The 15,565-nt window shown below is 39.3% G+C and overlaps 1 protein-coding gene across 1 annotated transcript in view; it reads right to left on the reverse strand.

The window, feature by feature from the left end:
• The window catches only part of SOGA3 (SOGA family member 3), a 48,684-nt gene extending 40,624 nt beyond the window's left edge, over positions 1 to 8,060 (reverse strand). Inside the window, exons 1-4 of the mRNA XM_025382442.1 lie at positions 6,986 to 8,060; positions 3,892 to 5,083; positions 3,198 to 3,422; positions 1,259 to 1,417 (exon numbers count right to left, since the gene is read on the reverse strand). Of these exons, the coding sequence (XP_025238227.1) occupies positions 1,259 to 1,417; positions 3,198 to 3,422; positions 3,892 to 4,992 (1,485 nt within the window). The 5' untranslated portion in view covers positions 4,993 to 5,083; positions 6,986 to 8,060. The remainder of the gene's footprint in view (positions 1 to 1,258; positions 1,418 to 3,197; positions 3,423 to 3,891; positions 5,084 to 6,985) is intronic.
• Between the last annotated feature and the right edge of the window lie 7,505 nt (positions 8,061 to 15,565).

Below are 15,565 nucleotides of genomic sequence, written 5' to 3' on the forward strand. Positions count from 1 at the left end.
CAGTCTCCATATTTTTCTACTATAGCACAGAGCAACTCCTAGCTAGTAGCCAAGGATTTCATATCATTAAATTTTTTTTTTTTTTACTATTTTGTTATGTTAAAAAATGTTTAAAGTCAGGATAATATAAGACAGATGACAAAAAAATAGTTTACTCCACTGAAACTGTATTCTGCAAAGTCCTAACACATATTCTTAATCAGACTGTTGATATTTTCACTGCTACATGGTAGATATATTTTTGTACCATTTTGAGATAAGCACAGCAATGACAGGTGGGTCAATACCTCAGTCTGTGGAAAGATTAGAATTTTCTTTAGAATTCTGCTGATTCAAGCAGAGGAAATGTTTCAGAAGACAACTTGTGCATTTGCTAATTCTCAATGGTAGTTTTCACAAGTTGCATTGTACATGTTCAGGTAACTATCAAAGAAAAGTATAATTTAGTTCTAATTAAATTGCTATTTATCTTAAATCTAATCATTTCTTGATAGATGTTTCTGTCTCTTTTCTTCTCCATTTCTTTATCCTGATTCTATTCTTTTAGAAGACTCATGGTAAATACATTTGGAATCTTCGAATAGCTGACATGAAGGAGAACTTTGACTCTTCTACCCTAAAGGGTATAACTAAGATGAACTGGCTAAAGTTACAATTAAATATATCTCATGTAAAAAAAGAAAAAAGGAAAATCTTTAAACAGAGCTATGATATGATACAATTGGCTGCTGTGAAGTGTCTTCAGGGATAGTCACTGGTGATATTCTAAGCATTAGAACATTGTGGGAAGGGGTGGCTTTGCTATAGACAGACTTCAAGCAATGACTGAATTAGATCAAATGGACCTTAGAGTCTTTTCCATCCTAAAAATTCATGGTTCTATGAACTCAATAGTAATCTCATGGGGCTAATTATTCCCCTCAACTATCACAAGGCTCATTCCTTGACACTCTTGACACCCTTTGCATTTAGTATGCTCTGGAATTTATTTAATTAACATACATTTAGAAGACACAGAGATGAAACACAGAGATCAGTCAAAGCTCGTACATGTCGAGTTAGATACAGTGTTTAGGTCAGAATCTTTTGTCGCTACTCATTTATTGGTATGAAATGGTGTATTTTTTACTATTTGGGAAAGAGTAAAAAATTGTCCTGCAATCACAAAATAAATTTTTTAACAGTCATATTAGTCCTTGGGATTCTTTTCTAATGGGCTAAAAATACATAGTACACCATGAAATAATCAAATACTAACCTCTTTCATTTTTTCCAGTTCATTCTGTAAAGCTTGCTTTGCAATTTCAACTTCTATGAGCTGTTGCCTCAGTTTCTCATTTTCATCTTCTGTTGTTGTTCTCTTTTCTTCCACATTTTCTAATTCATGATGAAGTCTCACAGATACATCCTTTGCAACCTGAATTAAGGTGTTTGTAACAATAAAATATAATTAATGACTATATAATAAGGGCTAAAATTTTATTCCTATTGAATGCATTAAAACCCAATATTTATATAGTGCTTACCATGTGCCAGGCATTATTCTACAAACTATACATATAAGCCATTCGCATATATCAATCATTTAACCCTATAAAAATCCCATGAGATAGGCACTATTACTCCTGTTTTGTAGATGAGGAAACTGAGTCTCAGAGAGGTCAAGGTCACACAGCTAACGAGTAGACACTGCGGGGCTAAGAGGCCTAGCAATCTGGCTCTAAATTTTGTTCCCTTAACTTCTGCACTACCCTGTGGTAACAAATGTTGCACTGGATTTTATCACATGTAGAGAAATTTCACAAATCTCCTTTACTTCAACAAAACTATGAGGTAGATGTTTCTATTATAATCTATGTTAAAGAATGAAAAATTGAAGTTTTTACAAGTAGTGGGTTGGGCTTGAATTTCAATCTTATAACTAGAATTCCAGTTGCTTAATGTTAGGAAACATTTTAGTCCTTGCGATTATTACTTTTTGAATGACTGTGCATTTTTGCCTCATGTTTTGAGATTATCCTGGAAATTCTAGCATTTGGAAGAAAAGTGGAGCAGCCTGGTATAGAGGCTTAGGACACAGGTTGTGATTTTGGACTGAGTGGAGAGTGAGCCTGGCACCTATTAGCTGTTTTTCAGGCCTGGGCACTTAACCTCTGTAAAAGGTGTAGCTTCTGCAGCTGGAAAATGGTGACTGAATAATCCCTACATTGTAGGATTTTTTTCCCTTGAGAATTACATGAAATAATAACGTATGTAACAGTGTTTGCCACAGTGCTTAGTACATACTAAACACTCAACAAATGTTAAGAAAAAAGTAATACGTCTTTCATAAAATGTTTACACATAGCTTTCTTTAAAATAAAGAAAAATTACATGTGATCTTTAAATCTTGATGAAGCTAATGCAATGAACAGTATACTTATTTGGTGCAAGGAGATTAAGTTTGCATTGTCAATGAATCTGCCTACAGTCAGACTGAACTGGAGACCACACCTGTCTAGAAAATGCACTTGAAGGTTGAGATTTTTCCGCTGGAAGAAATTCTGAAGGAGCGACTTCACTTTAAAAAATGAAATTCTTTCATTTACCTCACGCCAAACAGGCTGCAAGTTGGTTAGTTGGGGGGTTTTTTTTGTTTGTTTTTGTTGTTGTTTTTATTTTCTCAGGGAGTCACCTAAGTGGCAAGTGCAGAAAAGTAGTAGTCCTGGAAGAAGGAGGTGGAGTGGACACTTGCTGAAATAAATCTTAACTCCAGAATCTCCCTAGTGCAGTACCTATTTTGGGTTTCAACTCCCCCAGAGGAGTCCTTTTAGTGGTTCCTGACTGCCCGATTCCACCGGCATTCTCTCAGTAGACAGACTAGGGCAGATCAAAGGCTAGAGCCTGCGCTGTGCCACGCCCTTGCTTCTGCCCAGAAGGGAGCCTTCTTCTCATCACCTCTTGAAGAGCCACCTTGCTCCCAGGAGAGCACACTTAGCTCGTTTGCTGCCAGGCCCTCCACACACTCTGCACTCTTTAGAGCCACCTGCCAGTTCTCTCCCTTCTGAGACCCTAGTATTTTGTGGTTAGCGCTACGAAACTGTGTCCCTAAGGCTCCTTGCCAGTCGCCAGTGAAGACTTCTCAGCCTAAAGAGTCCTTGGCCAAAGTCCCCACCCGCCGCCCCTGCCGCGCGCCACTGAGCCCCCGCGCCGCAGACCTTGAGGTCCTGCTCCAGGCTGCGCAACAGCTCCCCGTCGATTTCCCCGGTCTGGGCGTAGCGGAGCCTTTTGCGCTCGGCTTTGCGGAGGCGGTACTGCAGGATCCGGCAGTTTTTGTTGGCTCTCTCCAACTCGTGGCGCATTTCCTGCAGTTGACAGGCATCCTCCTCGAAGAAAGTGTCCCTCATCTCATCCATCTCGGTTCTCAGCTCATCGATCTCGTTCTGAGGTGGTGACAGGCCGCGTGTCAAAATCAAACTCGCTTCCAGCCCTTTCGACACACACCATGCACACCCCATTCCAATTTCAAATTCTCAGCTTTAATTGCCCTCTCTCCACGAGACAGGAGTGACAAGGAGCTGAGTGTAGAAGAGGAAACTGGGAAAAAAGGCCCACTTTAGGCCCTCTCTCATTCTCTTACTCTACCTCTCTCCAGGAAAAAGTGTGACAAACCATTATAATTAAAGAAACGGAGGCCCAGATTAGAATTTAAATGAAAACCTCGCGTTACTGAGAGCAGATTCAGTTTCAAATTTGGACAAGGCCTAGGAAACCCCCTCCCTCCTTTCTTGTTCTCCTCCCTCTTCAAGGCTCCCTAACAGGTTAGCAGCCTCTCACCCCCGCCAGGACACGCCCTAATCCTCCCAGGCCCACTCTTCCCATCCCCCAGCCGGATACCCCCACCCTCCTCACCTTCAGAGTCTCGTTTTCCTCTCGCAGCTTCTCCATCTCCTCCTGCATTTCTTCCTGCTCTTGGAGCTGCTGCGGGTGCGGCTGCGACGAAGGGGGCGCTGCCGCTTGCATGCCCCCGCCGCTCGCACTGCCCTCTGCGCTCTGCTGGGGGCCCTCCGCCGCCGCCGCCATTGGGGAGGCGGAGGGGACTGCCAGGGTCTCACAAATGGAAGGGGCACCAGAGACCGGGGAGCTGCGGCTACTGCTGCCGCCGCCGTTCTTAGCGTGCATCTGAGCCGCGGCCGCCGCCGCTGCTGCCCGCTCCTTCTTGAGATGGAACTGGATGAGCTCAGACTGCAGACATCCTTCCTTCCAGTAGCTCCCTCCACTACCGCTGCCGCCCCCCGCAACGCCGCTTCCGGAGTTTCTGCTGCCGGGTCCTGGGGTTTTGCCCGCAGAAGAGGAGGATGGCGAAGGGGAGGCCCCCTCCCCGCCGCTGCCGCCCTTCTGCTGAGCGCGTACGCCTTTCACTCGCCAGCCCCTGGGCGGCGGCGGCTGGGGAGCGCCCCCCTCCCTTTCCCCGGAGCCGCCGCCGGCTCCTCCTCCTTCCCCGCCCCCTCCTCCCCCTTCTCCTAATGGAAGGGGTTCCCCGAGTTTCGAGGGCACGGACTCTAGCTCCCGAGGCGGCTCCTCGGGCGGTCCGGGCCTCTTGCCGCCCAAAGCGGCCAGGGTCGCGGCTGGGGCCGCTTCAGCACCAGCAGCGGCCTGGACAGCTCCCGGAGCGGCCCCTTTGGGCGCCAGGGGCGTCGCCTTGTCGGCCCCGCCTCCGCCTCCTCGGGCTCCGGCGGGCGGTCCCGTGCGGCTCCCGGTCTTGTTACCCTGCTGTTGCTGCTGCTGCAGCTGCTGCTGCCGAACAGAATTGAGTTTAGTGCCGGCCCCCACTGGGGACCTGGTGGCCGCGATTGTCTGTCGCAGCGAATTGTCCCTCGGTCTAGCGGGTGACTGAGCTCGCTGCTGCTTTCTGCTGCTGCCCTCCGGGTGCAGACGAGCCTCAGTGGCTGCAGCGGCGGGAGGAGCTGCTGCTGTGGCAGGGGCAGCGCCCCCAGTCGGTGGCTGACTCATGGCTAGGAAGAACCTACCAGATGCGATTTGGAATAGCCCATTACTAGATCATCCTCTTCCCTCTTCACCGCCGCCAACCTTCCTTCCTAAGCTGGGGCAGAAACAAAAGGAGAGAAGAACACAACATGTCTGCGTTGTTGCACAGCAAAGGGTGATATTGCTGTACAAGAGAAGCCCTCAGAAAATGATGAGATTTGGATGGCGCTTAGTAGAAGCTTTGACTTTAGGAATAGGACGCAGGGCTGTCTTTAGGAATAGGATGCAGGCATGTCAATTCTCATTTTGCCCAGGGTGGCGCTGTCTCCATCTCACTCCACCTTAGCAAAATGACGGATCTGAAAGCAGCTGAACCTTACATTCTCATGGTAGCAGGCTTTGGAAAGGGTGAGATACAGAGTCAGACAGGAATTGGTGGGAAGGGAGATATAAAAGAAAAGAGATAAAGTCGAAAAGAGGCTTCAGAAAGAAAAGATGTCCATATATTAGAGTTGTCAAATCTCTGCTTTTACAACGTTGGCTTTCCTCACCATCAAATCCATATGTAAAGCCTAGTTTAGTGGAGAAAGTTTTCATTTAATTAGTATTCCCAAGTTCAATTAGAGGAAAAGAGTTATGATGTAGGGCTCCTAGAGAAAATTTTCTACGGATAAATGACACTTTCCTAAGCCGGTTCCAACGTTGTTTTTGGGGAAATGCACCCAATTTCCTTTGTAATAGAACTAAAAGAAAATATAAATAATGAATGCCTTTAAATCAATCTCAGTTTCAAGAAAACAACAGCATTAAGAATTGTCTATATGGGTTAGTTATTAGCAACCCCAAAGCTTATCTTTTCCCTTTGGGGAAATAATTTTTAAAATACATTTGGAAGAGTTGATGGTCAGTTCTGCAGTTTCCTAAGTTTCTGGTGATGAATTTTCCTATGCTCATCCAATTTTGTAGTCCTTATGAATCACTTTAGTTTTAAGTGTAATTGCTAGATAGAAAATATTTTCATTCTTAGCCATCTTCTTACATTGCATATCATAGGCAAAGTTGTACTTTTTAAAGTGCCCATTCCCTCCTATGTAGCCATATTCTGAGACAGAACCCAGAAGGCTGGTGCATCTTCCCTCATAGTGGTAAGATCAATTTCCAGTATATATATTTCCAGGATAAATCCATCACTAGCTTCTTTAATCTGAAAAACAGCAAGCTACTGCCTCATAGGTTCTTCTCCCTAGGGATCCAGGCAGCTAGTCAATTAGTTGCCTTTTCCTTAAAATTATTTCTGTCTAAAGCAGTGAAAGGGCATGACTAGGCATAAATTTCTGCTTTAAAAATATTTGTCCTATACAGAGAGGAGGTTACCCTACTGCCAGTTATTTTACTTGCATAATTCTTGTTAACATCTATTTTTAGCATCACAACTTAGCATGCAGTAATTCCTCATTTTATAAAGAAATATTACCAGAGGATTCCTAATCCACCTTCCTTTCTGTTTCTGGCATCTCCTTCCAACTCACTTTGAAATATAAAGGTGAACAAAGAAGACATCAGGGGAGAAATTTGCCCATCAACTTATTTTCTACATCTTCTCTCCCAGCCACAATAATACTAGAATGTCTGGCCTAGTTTATCATCTTGGGTGACACTAACATGGGCTATCTAACTAATTTATATTGCCAATGCAAACTTATTTTTGTTTTTTATCAGACAGAATAATTCCAGAACCGAGAAGCCAACGTTTAAACTCAGCCCCCAGACAGCATTAACCCAGGTGAAAGCTTGTGTTCCAGTAACTGGGCTCCACAATCAAAGGTATCCGGCTGCTGTCACGTGGTTCGCACAAAGTGACAAGATGCTGCATCTCTTCAAGGCTTTCCCGGTGAAAATTGCCACCCAACCAACCCCGGCACGACTTAGACCAACACTTTTAATCTCAAGTTTTATCCGCCCGCTGACCCACCCCATCATTCATCCCCAACCCTTTAGAAATCCAGAACTTGCTCACTTCTCAGCAGAGGCGAGGTTTCCAAGTAGTTGAGCAAATCAACAGCACTTTCCTTCTGATATTCCGGGGATCTCAGGGTTTATTATTGTGCTTTTCTTCGCTGAGGGAAGTTCAGCTTCATATTATTGTATGCGACTTTCCGGGTGAGCATGACTTTGGGCTCGCTCGCCGCAGTTCCACACCCACTCGATTTCTCCAAACAATGGCGGTAACGTCAAGATTCAGCTGCTCCCAGAGCTGGTGACTTCTCGGAGGTCCGCGGCTGGGCTGGAGCTGCAGCTCTCAGCAGGCTAACACGCGAGGTACCAAGCTGGGCCAGACGCTCCCCAGGAAGTGCAGAGATATTCATGAGCTGACCTCACCGAACTGGGCAGGGGAGAGGGCGGGATTGCAAGGGACGATAGGGTAGAAGTAACCAAAGAGAGGTTACTTTCAAGAGGAAAGAGAAGGCGGCGGGGAGGGGGACGGGGTCCGGGGGTGGGGAGTGGCGGGATAAAGAGACAAAAAGGCCAGAGCCACGCCCGAGATGGAAAATTGGCAGCAGCGCTCAAAGTCCTTGCTCTATTCTCTTATCCCGTACTTGGCAGAGGATTCCAAAACCGCTCGAACACGATGCACTCGTTTTCTGCAAAGCTTTGTCCTGGATTCCGTCAATCTCCATCAATTATTTACTTTAGCTCCTTTTCCAAGGAGGCGGACTTGAACAGCTTTCCGGGCGTGACTGACGTCTCCTGATGCAGCTGCGAGACGCTGGCGGGCGGCTGATGGGAGTTCTCTTTGTTCACTCACTTTAATTCTCAGTCGAGCTCTCCACGCGGTGCTCCCTCCCCACCCCCAGCCCGGGCGGAGTCAGCAGATGTCGTTTCCACGAATAGATAATGGTTGCCATGATGGGACCCACCGTCCCACAGACAAAGGGTTCTTGCGAAGCCACGACTAATTTAGTGCAAACCGAAATAAATATCGGCCCACAGAGATCCTTTACAGACGGATTTGCCCTCTGTACATTTTCCTGTTTCCTATTCAGTGCCGGTTTCTACCGTGAAAATAAGGAGTAATTGCTGGGATCCATAATCTTTATAGTAGTGCATGCGAACAATAACAGAAAGCAGGAAGAATATATTATATCAGCGTGAAAGGGAATTCAGCGTGAAAGAGGAGTTCAGAACATACGTGTCTTTACAATTTACACTAACCCATACTGTTTCACAGTAATAATATTTTTAAAAGTTAAGTGGAAATTTCTCTTTTTCTTTTCAGTTTCTTTTTTGAGTTGGGGGGGCGGGGGGCACGGGAGCCTCCCTTCTACCTCTAAGAATTTCTTTGTGAGCTTGAGTATGAGAATAAAAGTAAGCTCTGCTTTTGAAAGAGCATTTTACAATTTAATTTGTCTTACATTTATATGGTGATTTTGTAAGTAAAATGAAGAAGATATCTTGAAATAATAATAATTTTTGTGCTAACATGAATTTTAGCTTAAGAGATTCAATTTTCCAAGTGTTGATCTTGCATTAAAAGTGAAATAAAAACAATTTAGAAGTAGTTTGCATAAAAGCAATTATTACAGCAAAATAAAAACATGCTCAAGCTCTGGTGATTGTTATTTTTAGAGACATATAAAACAAGTATGATATCACGACAAAATCATTCATGTTCCAAAATAGGTATTAAAAGCCAATTTTGAGCCTGCCACTGTCCAAGGTGCTGGGATGCAAAGCTGAATCAAGAAATTCCTTGCGCTGGGGACACTCACGCATACTGGTGAAAACTGAGATAATGTCCTTATTTTCTTTCAAATACCTTTGGGAAAAGGAAAAGTGACATCTGTGACATTTATAATAAAAAGCTCACACCTCGACTAGCATACCAAAAATAAAGGAAAAAAAAAAGCAAGTGAAAATGTAATCACAAGTTGGTTTGAATTTATATTAGGAAATTTCTTATTATGTACCCAAACTTGAGCTGTAATACCCTTAAGAAATATCAAGATGCACATGTCTCATCCAATCAAAATGGATAAAGTAGATACAAATATTTTTCAGTTCAATCTTTACCAATAAAATACTGATATTATAAACATAGTCTAAAGACACAAAATATACATAGTCCTGCTTCTCTAAGAATTTTTACTCTGCTCAGGCATCTATGTTTTGATTTTTTTTTCCTAAAGCAGTATCATTTATTTCAGTGCAAATAGTAACTTTAAAAAGTAAAAGAAAAACTAAAAATGGATTATTATGTATCCTTAAATCAATGTGTCTAAATATTTCATTTTATAATTTAGTATTATGCAATTTTAAGGCTTGAAACTAATAATACAGAATAAGTATAAGCAATATTTAACATGCTTGTTTACCCATAAGTATGCCATAAGAAAAATAACTTTTGAATTGGAGATTTTTCTTATTTATTCCTTTATTTGCTGCTTAAAATTATATTGCTGCAATTAAGTAAAACCTAAAGATGATTATTCAAAGGCTTTTCCAAGATTTACAAAGATTTCAGCAGTATTTTTACTGTGTTTCAGAAGCAGACCGGCCAATCAGCCTTCTAATGTTCGCTTATGATAAGGAGTTATCCCCTTCATAGCACAGCAAAATGTGGATCTTCAATCAAGGGAAGAAGGCTAAAGTCTCAACTTGGAAACCCTTAAGAAATATGTAGTTTAAAATCTCCAACCTTCTATTCTCGTGACTTTACATCACACTATCTTAATTTACATAGCTTTATATTTTGCAAAGCCCTTTCATTTTGTGTGCTCAAAACAAAGTGTGTGAAGTAGATACTATCTTCTCCACTAAACATGGAACAACTGAGTTTCAGAGATGTTGTGACTTCCTCTAGTTAAATTTCATAATCACAACTTAAACTTGGTTCCTCTTCTCCATCAATCGTGCTTATTATATTGGTCTCAAGTGCCTCACCTCTTTTTCATAGCATGTCGTAAAACTCTGCATCTCAAAGCCAGATTTTGCACCTGTATCCTAGTTCAATCTTTTCATCAATGCGTAGAATATCTACATTTGGAGATAACATTATCACCTCAATCATATAATTTTTTTTCTTTTTTCCATCTCTTTTCTATTTCTATTTATCTTTTAGTAAAGTAAAACAATATATTCTATATCTATTTTTCTTTCAGTGAAACTATCATTTGATATACTTTCCCACTAAACATGGGCTTATTCATTGCTTTATCTTTTCCCTTCACTTCTATAATCATATTTTCTTTCAAAATATCTTATATTCATCATTTCCTCCTTATCTCCTTTGCAATCAACTATCAAAATGCAGACCCTCATAATTCTAGTTTAGACTTACAAATGCTTCCTATGTTAATGATAGTTTTTTTTCTGTCAGATCTGCACTGCTTAATGCTGCCTGTTTACACCTTTATTAAACAACACTTTCCTCATGTCATTCTGTTTTCAGTCATGTCTACATTGTTACATCATATCCAAACTCTTTTTCCTAGACTGCAAGGAACTGTACTGTCCACATTCTATAAGGTGTACTCTCTAATACCTCACTCCCTGTCCTAGTCAGACTTACTGTCTCTTTTTCCCACTAACATCCAGGCTTATTCTGCTTCTGCACCTTTCCTCTTTCTAGTCCCCATACTTGGTATTTCCCTCTTCCTCTCTAGCCACAAATCTGCTCCTATTTTCAGGTTTAGCTTAAGTTTCAAATCTTTCTGTCTCATGAACTTAGGCAAGTTATTTAAACTTTCTGAGCCCCAGTTTTTTTCACTTACTACTTCATTTGTTTATTCATACATGTATGATATATTGTTGACTTTTTGTCATTAATAATACCTAGTTTATGTGATTATTATTATGAAGTGGTGACGTTAATTTTTATCACAGTGCATGGAACATAGTAATCACAACCAATGGTAAGTGATGATTACTACGTGCCTGGCATTGTAGGCTATCAGCATGAAATAACTATTATTGTAGTTATTAATTGTTATCATTAATTTAACCAAATTTTACCATTCTGAATTTCTACAAAACTATGTCACACTATTTAAAAATACTTGGTTAGTCTTGGCTGATGTTATAATTTTTCATCCAGAAAGTAAATATTTTAAGATAATATTTCTGTTTTTCTCATTATCTCCAGCAGAGAATTGGACACATAGAAGCTAGTCAATACAAATTTATTAGTAGAGTCATAACTGAGAAAAGCTGATGTGTTTTGGTTCACCTTATTTTTAGGGAGTAACTTAGCTTGGAGATGTGCCATTGTCCTGACCTTTATTGATCTATGTATGCAGTCACACACTGTATTTGTTTTCTGGATGACACTTTAGATAATCATCAATGAATCATAGAGTCCTCGAGCTGTAAACATCATGATTCATCTTTTTATCACTAGGCAGGGTGCCCAAACCATATTATATGTTGGGAGTAGCCTAATTTCAACTGTCTCAATAAAGGCTATTCTACAATCTCTCTGAGTACATGTACACACATTACAACTTAACTTTATGAGCAATAACTTATGGTTTAATTCATGTATTGGATTAAGGATGTTTTGTGAATGACAGAAATTCCAATTTTATCATGGCTGCCTTAGTTACTCATGCCTTTACTGTTGTATAAATTTGCAGTTAGGCTTTGAATAGGCTTCTATTCAAGACTGTTGAGTAGTATTGAATAACTTCTGTTGCATGACATCTGTAAGTACTCTTGGTAATTTAACCCAATGTCTAGCCACTCATTATAGCCAACATATTGTTGGATTCCTGATTTCAATCTAAACTCATTCTCACTCTAGTCTTAATCTTAGTGAAAACTTTTAAAAACTATGGTACTTATTATATAAATGCAATATACATATTTAGAATCACCATTAAACTTCCCCCAATATCTCTACTTCAATAACTCAGAATCATTAAATTGTCTATATCTGCGTTTTAATAATCGTTTATCTTACCTATTGTGGATCCTCTTGCTAGTTTCAGAATTCATCACTAATTATTATGCCTTAAAATGAGCACAGTAGATGAAGTTTCATTATGCCAGACCAACAAGGAGGGCATCCTAAGGTACAAACTTTACATTTCTAGTTCCTCTCTTCCCACATGCTGTCTGAAAAAAAGTCAAATAGTCCTCTGCATAGACATAATCTAAGGAAGATCTTAGTAACTGTAAATGGATCTGACAGATATTTGTTATTATTATATACTGTAAATATCTGTTAAGCAAACTTCAAATGTAAGGTCTTGATATTCGGTTGATCGAGTTGTGAAAATGTAAGCAAACTGCCACTTATATGTTATACTTTAATATCTTGCTTTTCTTGTTATTGTTCTTAAATATCAGTAGGATTTAAATTCAACTTGTAGTCACTAAAGTTTTGGATATCATAACATGCTACACAAAATAAGAGTACTTTTTTCTGACAGGATGCTAGATTGCTTTGACTTGATTCATTCTTCACCCAGTGATATTTATTATACATAAGTAATTTTTAGGGTCCTTCAAGGAAATACATAGCACATTCAATGTAAAATAATTTGAAAAAGGTTTATTTTACAAAGGGACTACTTCCAAGATGTGGATCAGATGTTGGATAAACCACAATGGAGAGTTCAGTAAACTGAAGTTAAGTACTAGGATGGTGCTATCACCACACTTATACAGAAGAAAAAGACACTATTGACAATGGGATTAAAAAGATGAGAGAACAGAGTGGTCACTGTACCCAGAAAAAGATGTGTAGAGCATGCTACTTTGAGAAGGGTGATTTCCTATTGGATGACATAGCTAGTCCAAGATTATCTTGCTGTGAGGGATTGAGTGTTACAATTGTCATTACTGCAATTCTCATCCCTGTCTCTGGTGTCCTGCTGGTACTGTCCATTGCTTGGTCCCTTGCAGTCCAGAAAGCTACAGAACCATCTGATGTGGCCCATAAAGGCCACCTCCTGGTTTGAGATTAGATCTTAAGCTGTGAAATGTAAAATATTCAGCGCAATAAACAACAATATGATCGATAATGCAAAGTCTTTAAATTTACAATGTCCCTCACAAACTCATTTTTATATATGGTGGTGATCTAAAAATTTCAGTAAAAGCAGGCATATTGAGTTAGTTCTTATAATTCTGGTAATGAATTTTCTCTGTGGATATTTTCATTGGAACTGCACATTAATCAATTGGAGAATTACAATTTTGTGGTATTAAATTTATCTATATATCCACATGGTACGTCTTTTTATTTAATTAGGTTATCTTTCTAAATATCAATATTTTTTCTCAAAGATCTGGCAATCCTTTGCTAGATTTGTTCCTAGGTGTTTGATATTTTTATGCTGTTGTCAAAGGTGTCTTTTAAAGCACGTTTGTTATTTATTTCTTGTTAGCATATAGAATCACATATTCTTTGCAATGGACTTCTTTGCAATGATCTTATGTCCACTAACCTTGCTTTATTCTTTGATCATCTCTGGTAATTTTCATGAAGATTAATTTTTTTTAATTTATTTTTTTATTATTATTATACTTTAAGTTCTAGGGTACATGTGCATAACGTGCAGGTTTGTTACATATGTATACTTGTGCCATGTTGCTGTGCTGCACCCATCAACTCATCATTTACATCAGGTATAACTCCCAATGCAATCCCTCCCCCCTCCCCCCTCCCCATGATAGGCCTCATTCTTAGCAAACTATCACAAGAACAGAAAACCAAACACCGCATGTTCTCACTCATAGGTGGAAACTGAAGATTAATTTTTAAGTAGATAATTATATCATGTGAAAATAATGACATCCATTTCCTCCTTTCCAAATTTTTTGTCTTAAATATATGTTTCTTGTTTTATGGTACTAGCTAGGATCTTTGGTACTATATGTATAGAAATAGTAGCAAATGTCTGTATTAGTCTGTTCTCATGCTGCTAATAAAGACACACCTGAGACTGGGTAATTTATAAAGGAAAGAGAGTTTCAATGGACTCACAGTTCCACATGGGCTGAGGAGGCCTCACAATCATGGTGGAAGGTGAAGGAGGAGCAAAAGCACGACCTACATGGCAGCAGGCAAGAGAAGTGCTGAGCAAAAGGGGGAAAAGCCCCTTATAAAACCATCAGATCTCATGAGAACTCACTCACTATCATAAGGATAGCATGAGGCTAACCGCCTCCATGATTTAATTACTTCCCACCGGGTCTCTCCCATGACACGTGGGAATTATGGGAACTACAATTCAAGATGAAATTTGGGTGGGGATACAGCCAAACCATATCACTGGTTATTACTAAATTAAGAATACATGAAAACTTTCTTATCATAAAACAGTATATCCACTAAAAGTATCCAGAGTCAGCAGCATACTTTATGATTGATTAGAAACATGCTGTTTAAAATCAGAACCAAACATGGACACATACTCTCACTACTTTTATTCAATATTGCGCTGAAGGTTCTACAGGGAAACAATGAAAATAAAAGTTTAAGGATGGAAATGGAAACAAAATTGGTTTTTTATTTTAGATGCTATATTGGTATTATTAACTATCAAAAATCTTAAGGATCTGCAGATAAATTATGAACACTAGAATAAGGAAATATTACTATATAATAAAAAATCAACTTATAAGTCATGCCAATACACCAATAAGAAACAAAAATATGGTTTTAAAAGGTATATTATCATAACTACAAAACAGTTAATGTATCTATAAAAATCTCTAACAAGAAATGTATCTTTTTGAAGAAAGCAATAAACTCTTATTCAGAAAAGTTAAACAAGGCCTAAGTCAACTAAGACGTTGATGTTAATAGATGTTATTAAGAGAACTTGTTATCCAAAAGGTGTCCATTTTTTCCTAGTTGATTGATAGGTTCAAATAATACCAATCAAATCTCACAGATTTATTTTTTGAACTTTAGCATATGAGTATTAGTTTTGTACATAAGTCTCGAAGGCCAATGATAGCCATAACACAAAATGAGTTAACAGGCTGTACCAGACATTTATATTTAAACTATAACACTTAGTATACGTATATGTCTCAGGGATAAAAAACCTAAAGAAACAGAGATGGTAAAGTAACATGGCACCTTAAAATCACCAGAGAAATGATGGGTTATTCAATAAATAGTGCTAAGACAAATGGTTAAGTCTACGAAAAGAAAAGAAAAGAAATCAAGTCACTATGTTACATCATAAAATACTATTTGACAATGGATTTGTGGCTTAACATGAAGGACAAAACTTTAAAACAGTTAAAAGGAAGATCAGGAGAAAAATAATTTTTGGTCTCAAATAAAGAAGGAAGTTTTAAAAAATAAAATTCAAAAATTGTATAAGACAAATGGGGACATTAAACTATCAGACTTTACTAAATATAATTTATATTCATCAAAAGATAATTTTTTAAAAGTGCAAATATGGAACGATAGCTTTAAATTTGTAACAACAAAGGATTAATATCCAGAAAATTTCAGTGTTCCTACTAATCAATAAAAAATTAACAGCGTAACAAAAAATTATCAAAAGACATAAATAAGCAATGGATGTCTCACAAAGATAGAAAATATTTTCAATCTCATTAGTAAAAAAGG

Source organism: Theropithecus gelada, chromosome 4 (genome assembly GCF_003255815.1).
Source record: "Theropithecus gelada isolate Dixy chromosome 4, Tgel_1.0, whole genome shotgun sequence".
Lineage (NCBI taxonomy): Eukaryota > Metazoa > Chordata > Mammalia > Primates > Cercopithecidae > Theropithecus > Theropithecus gelada.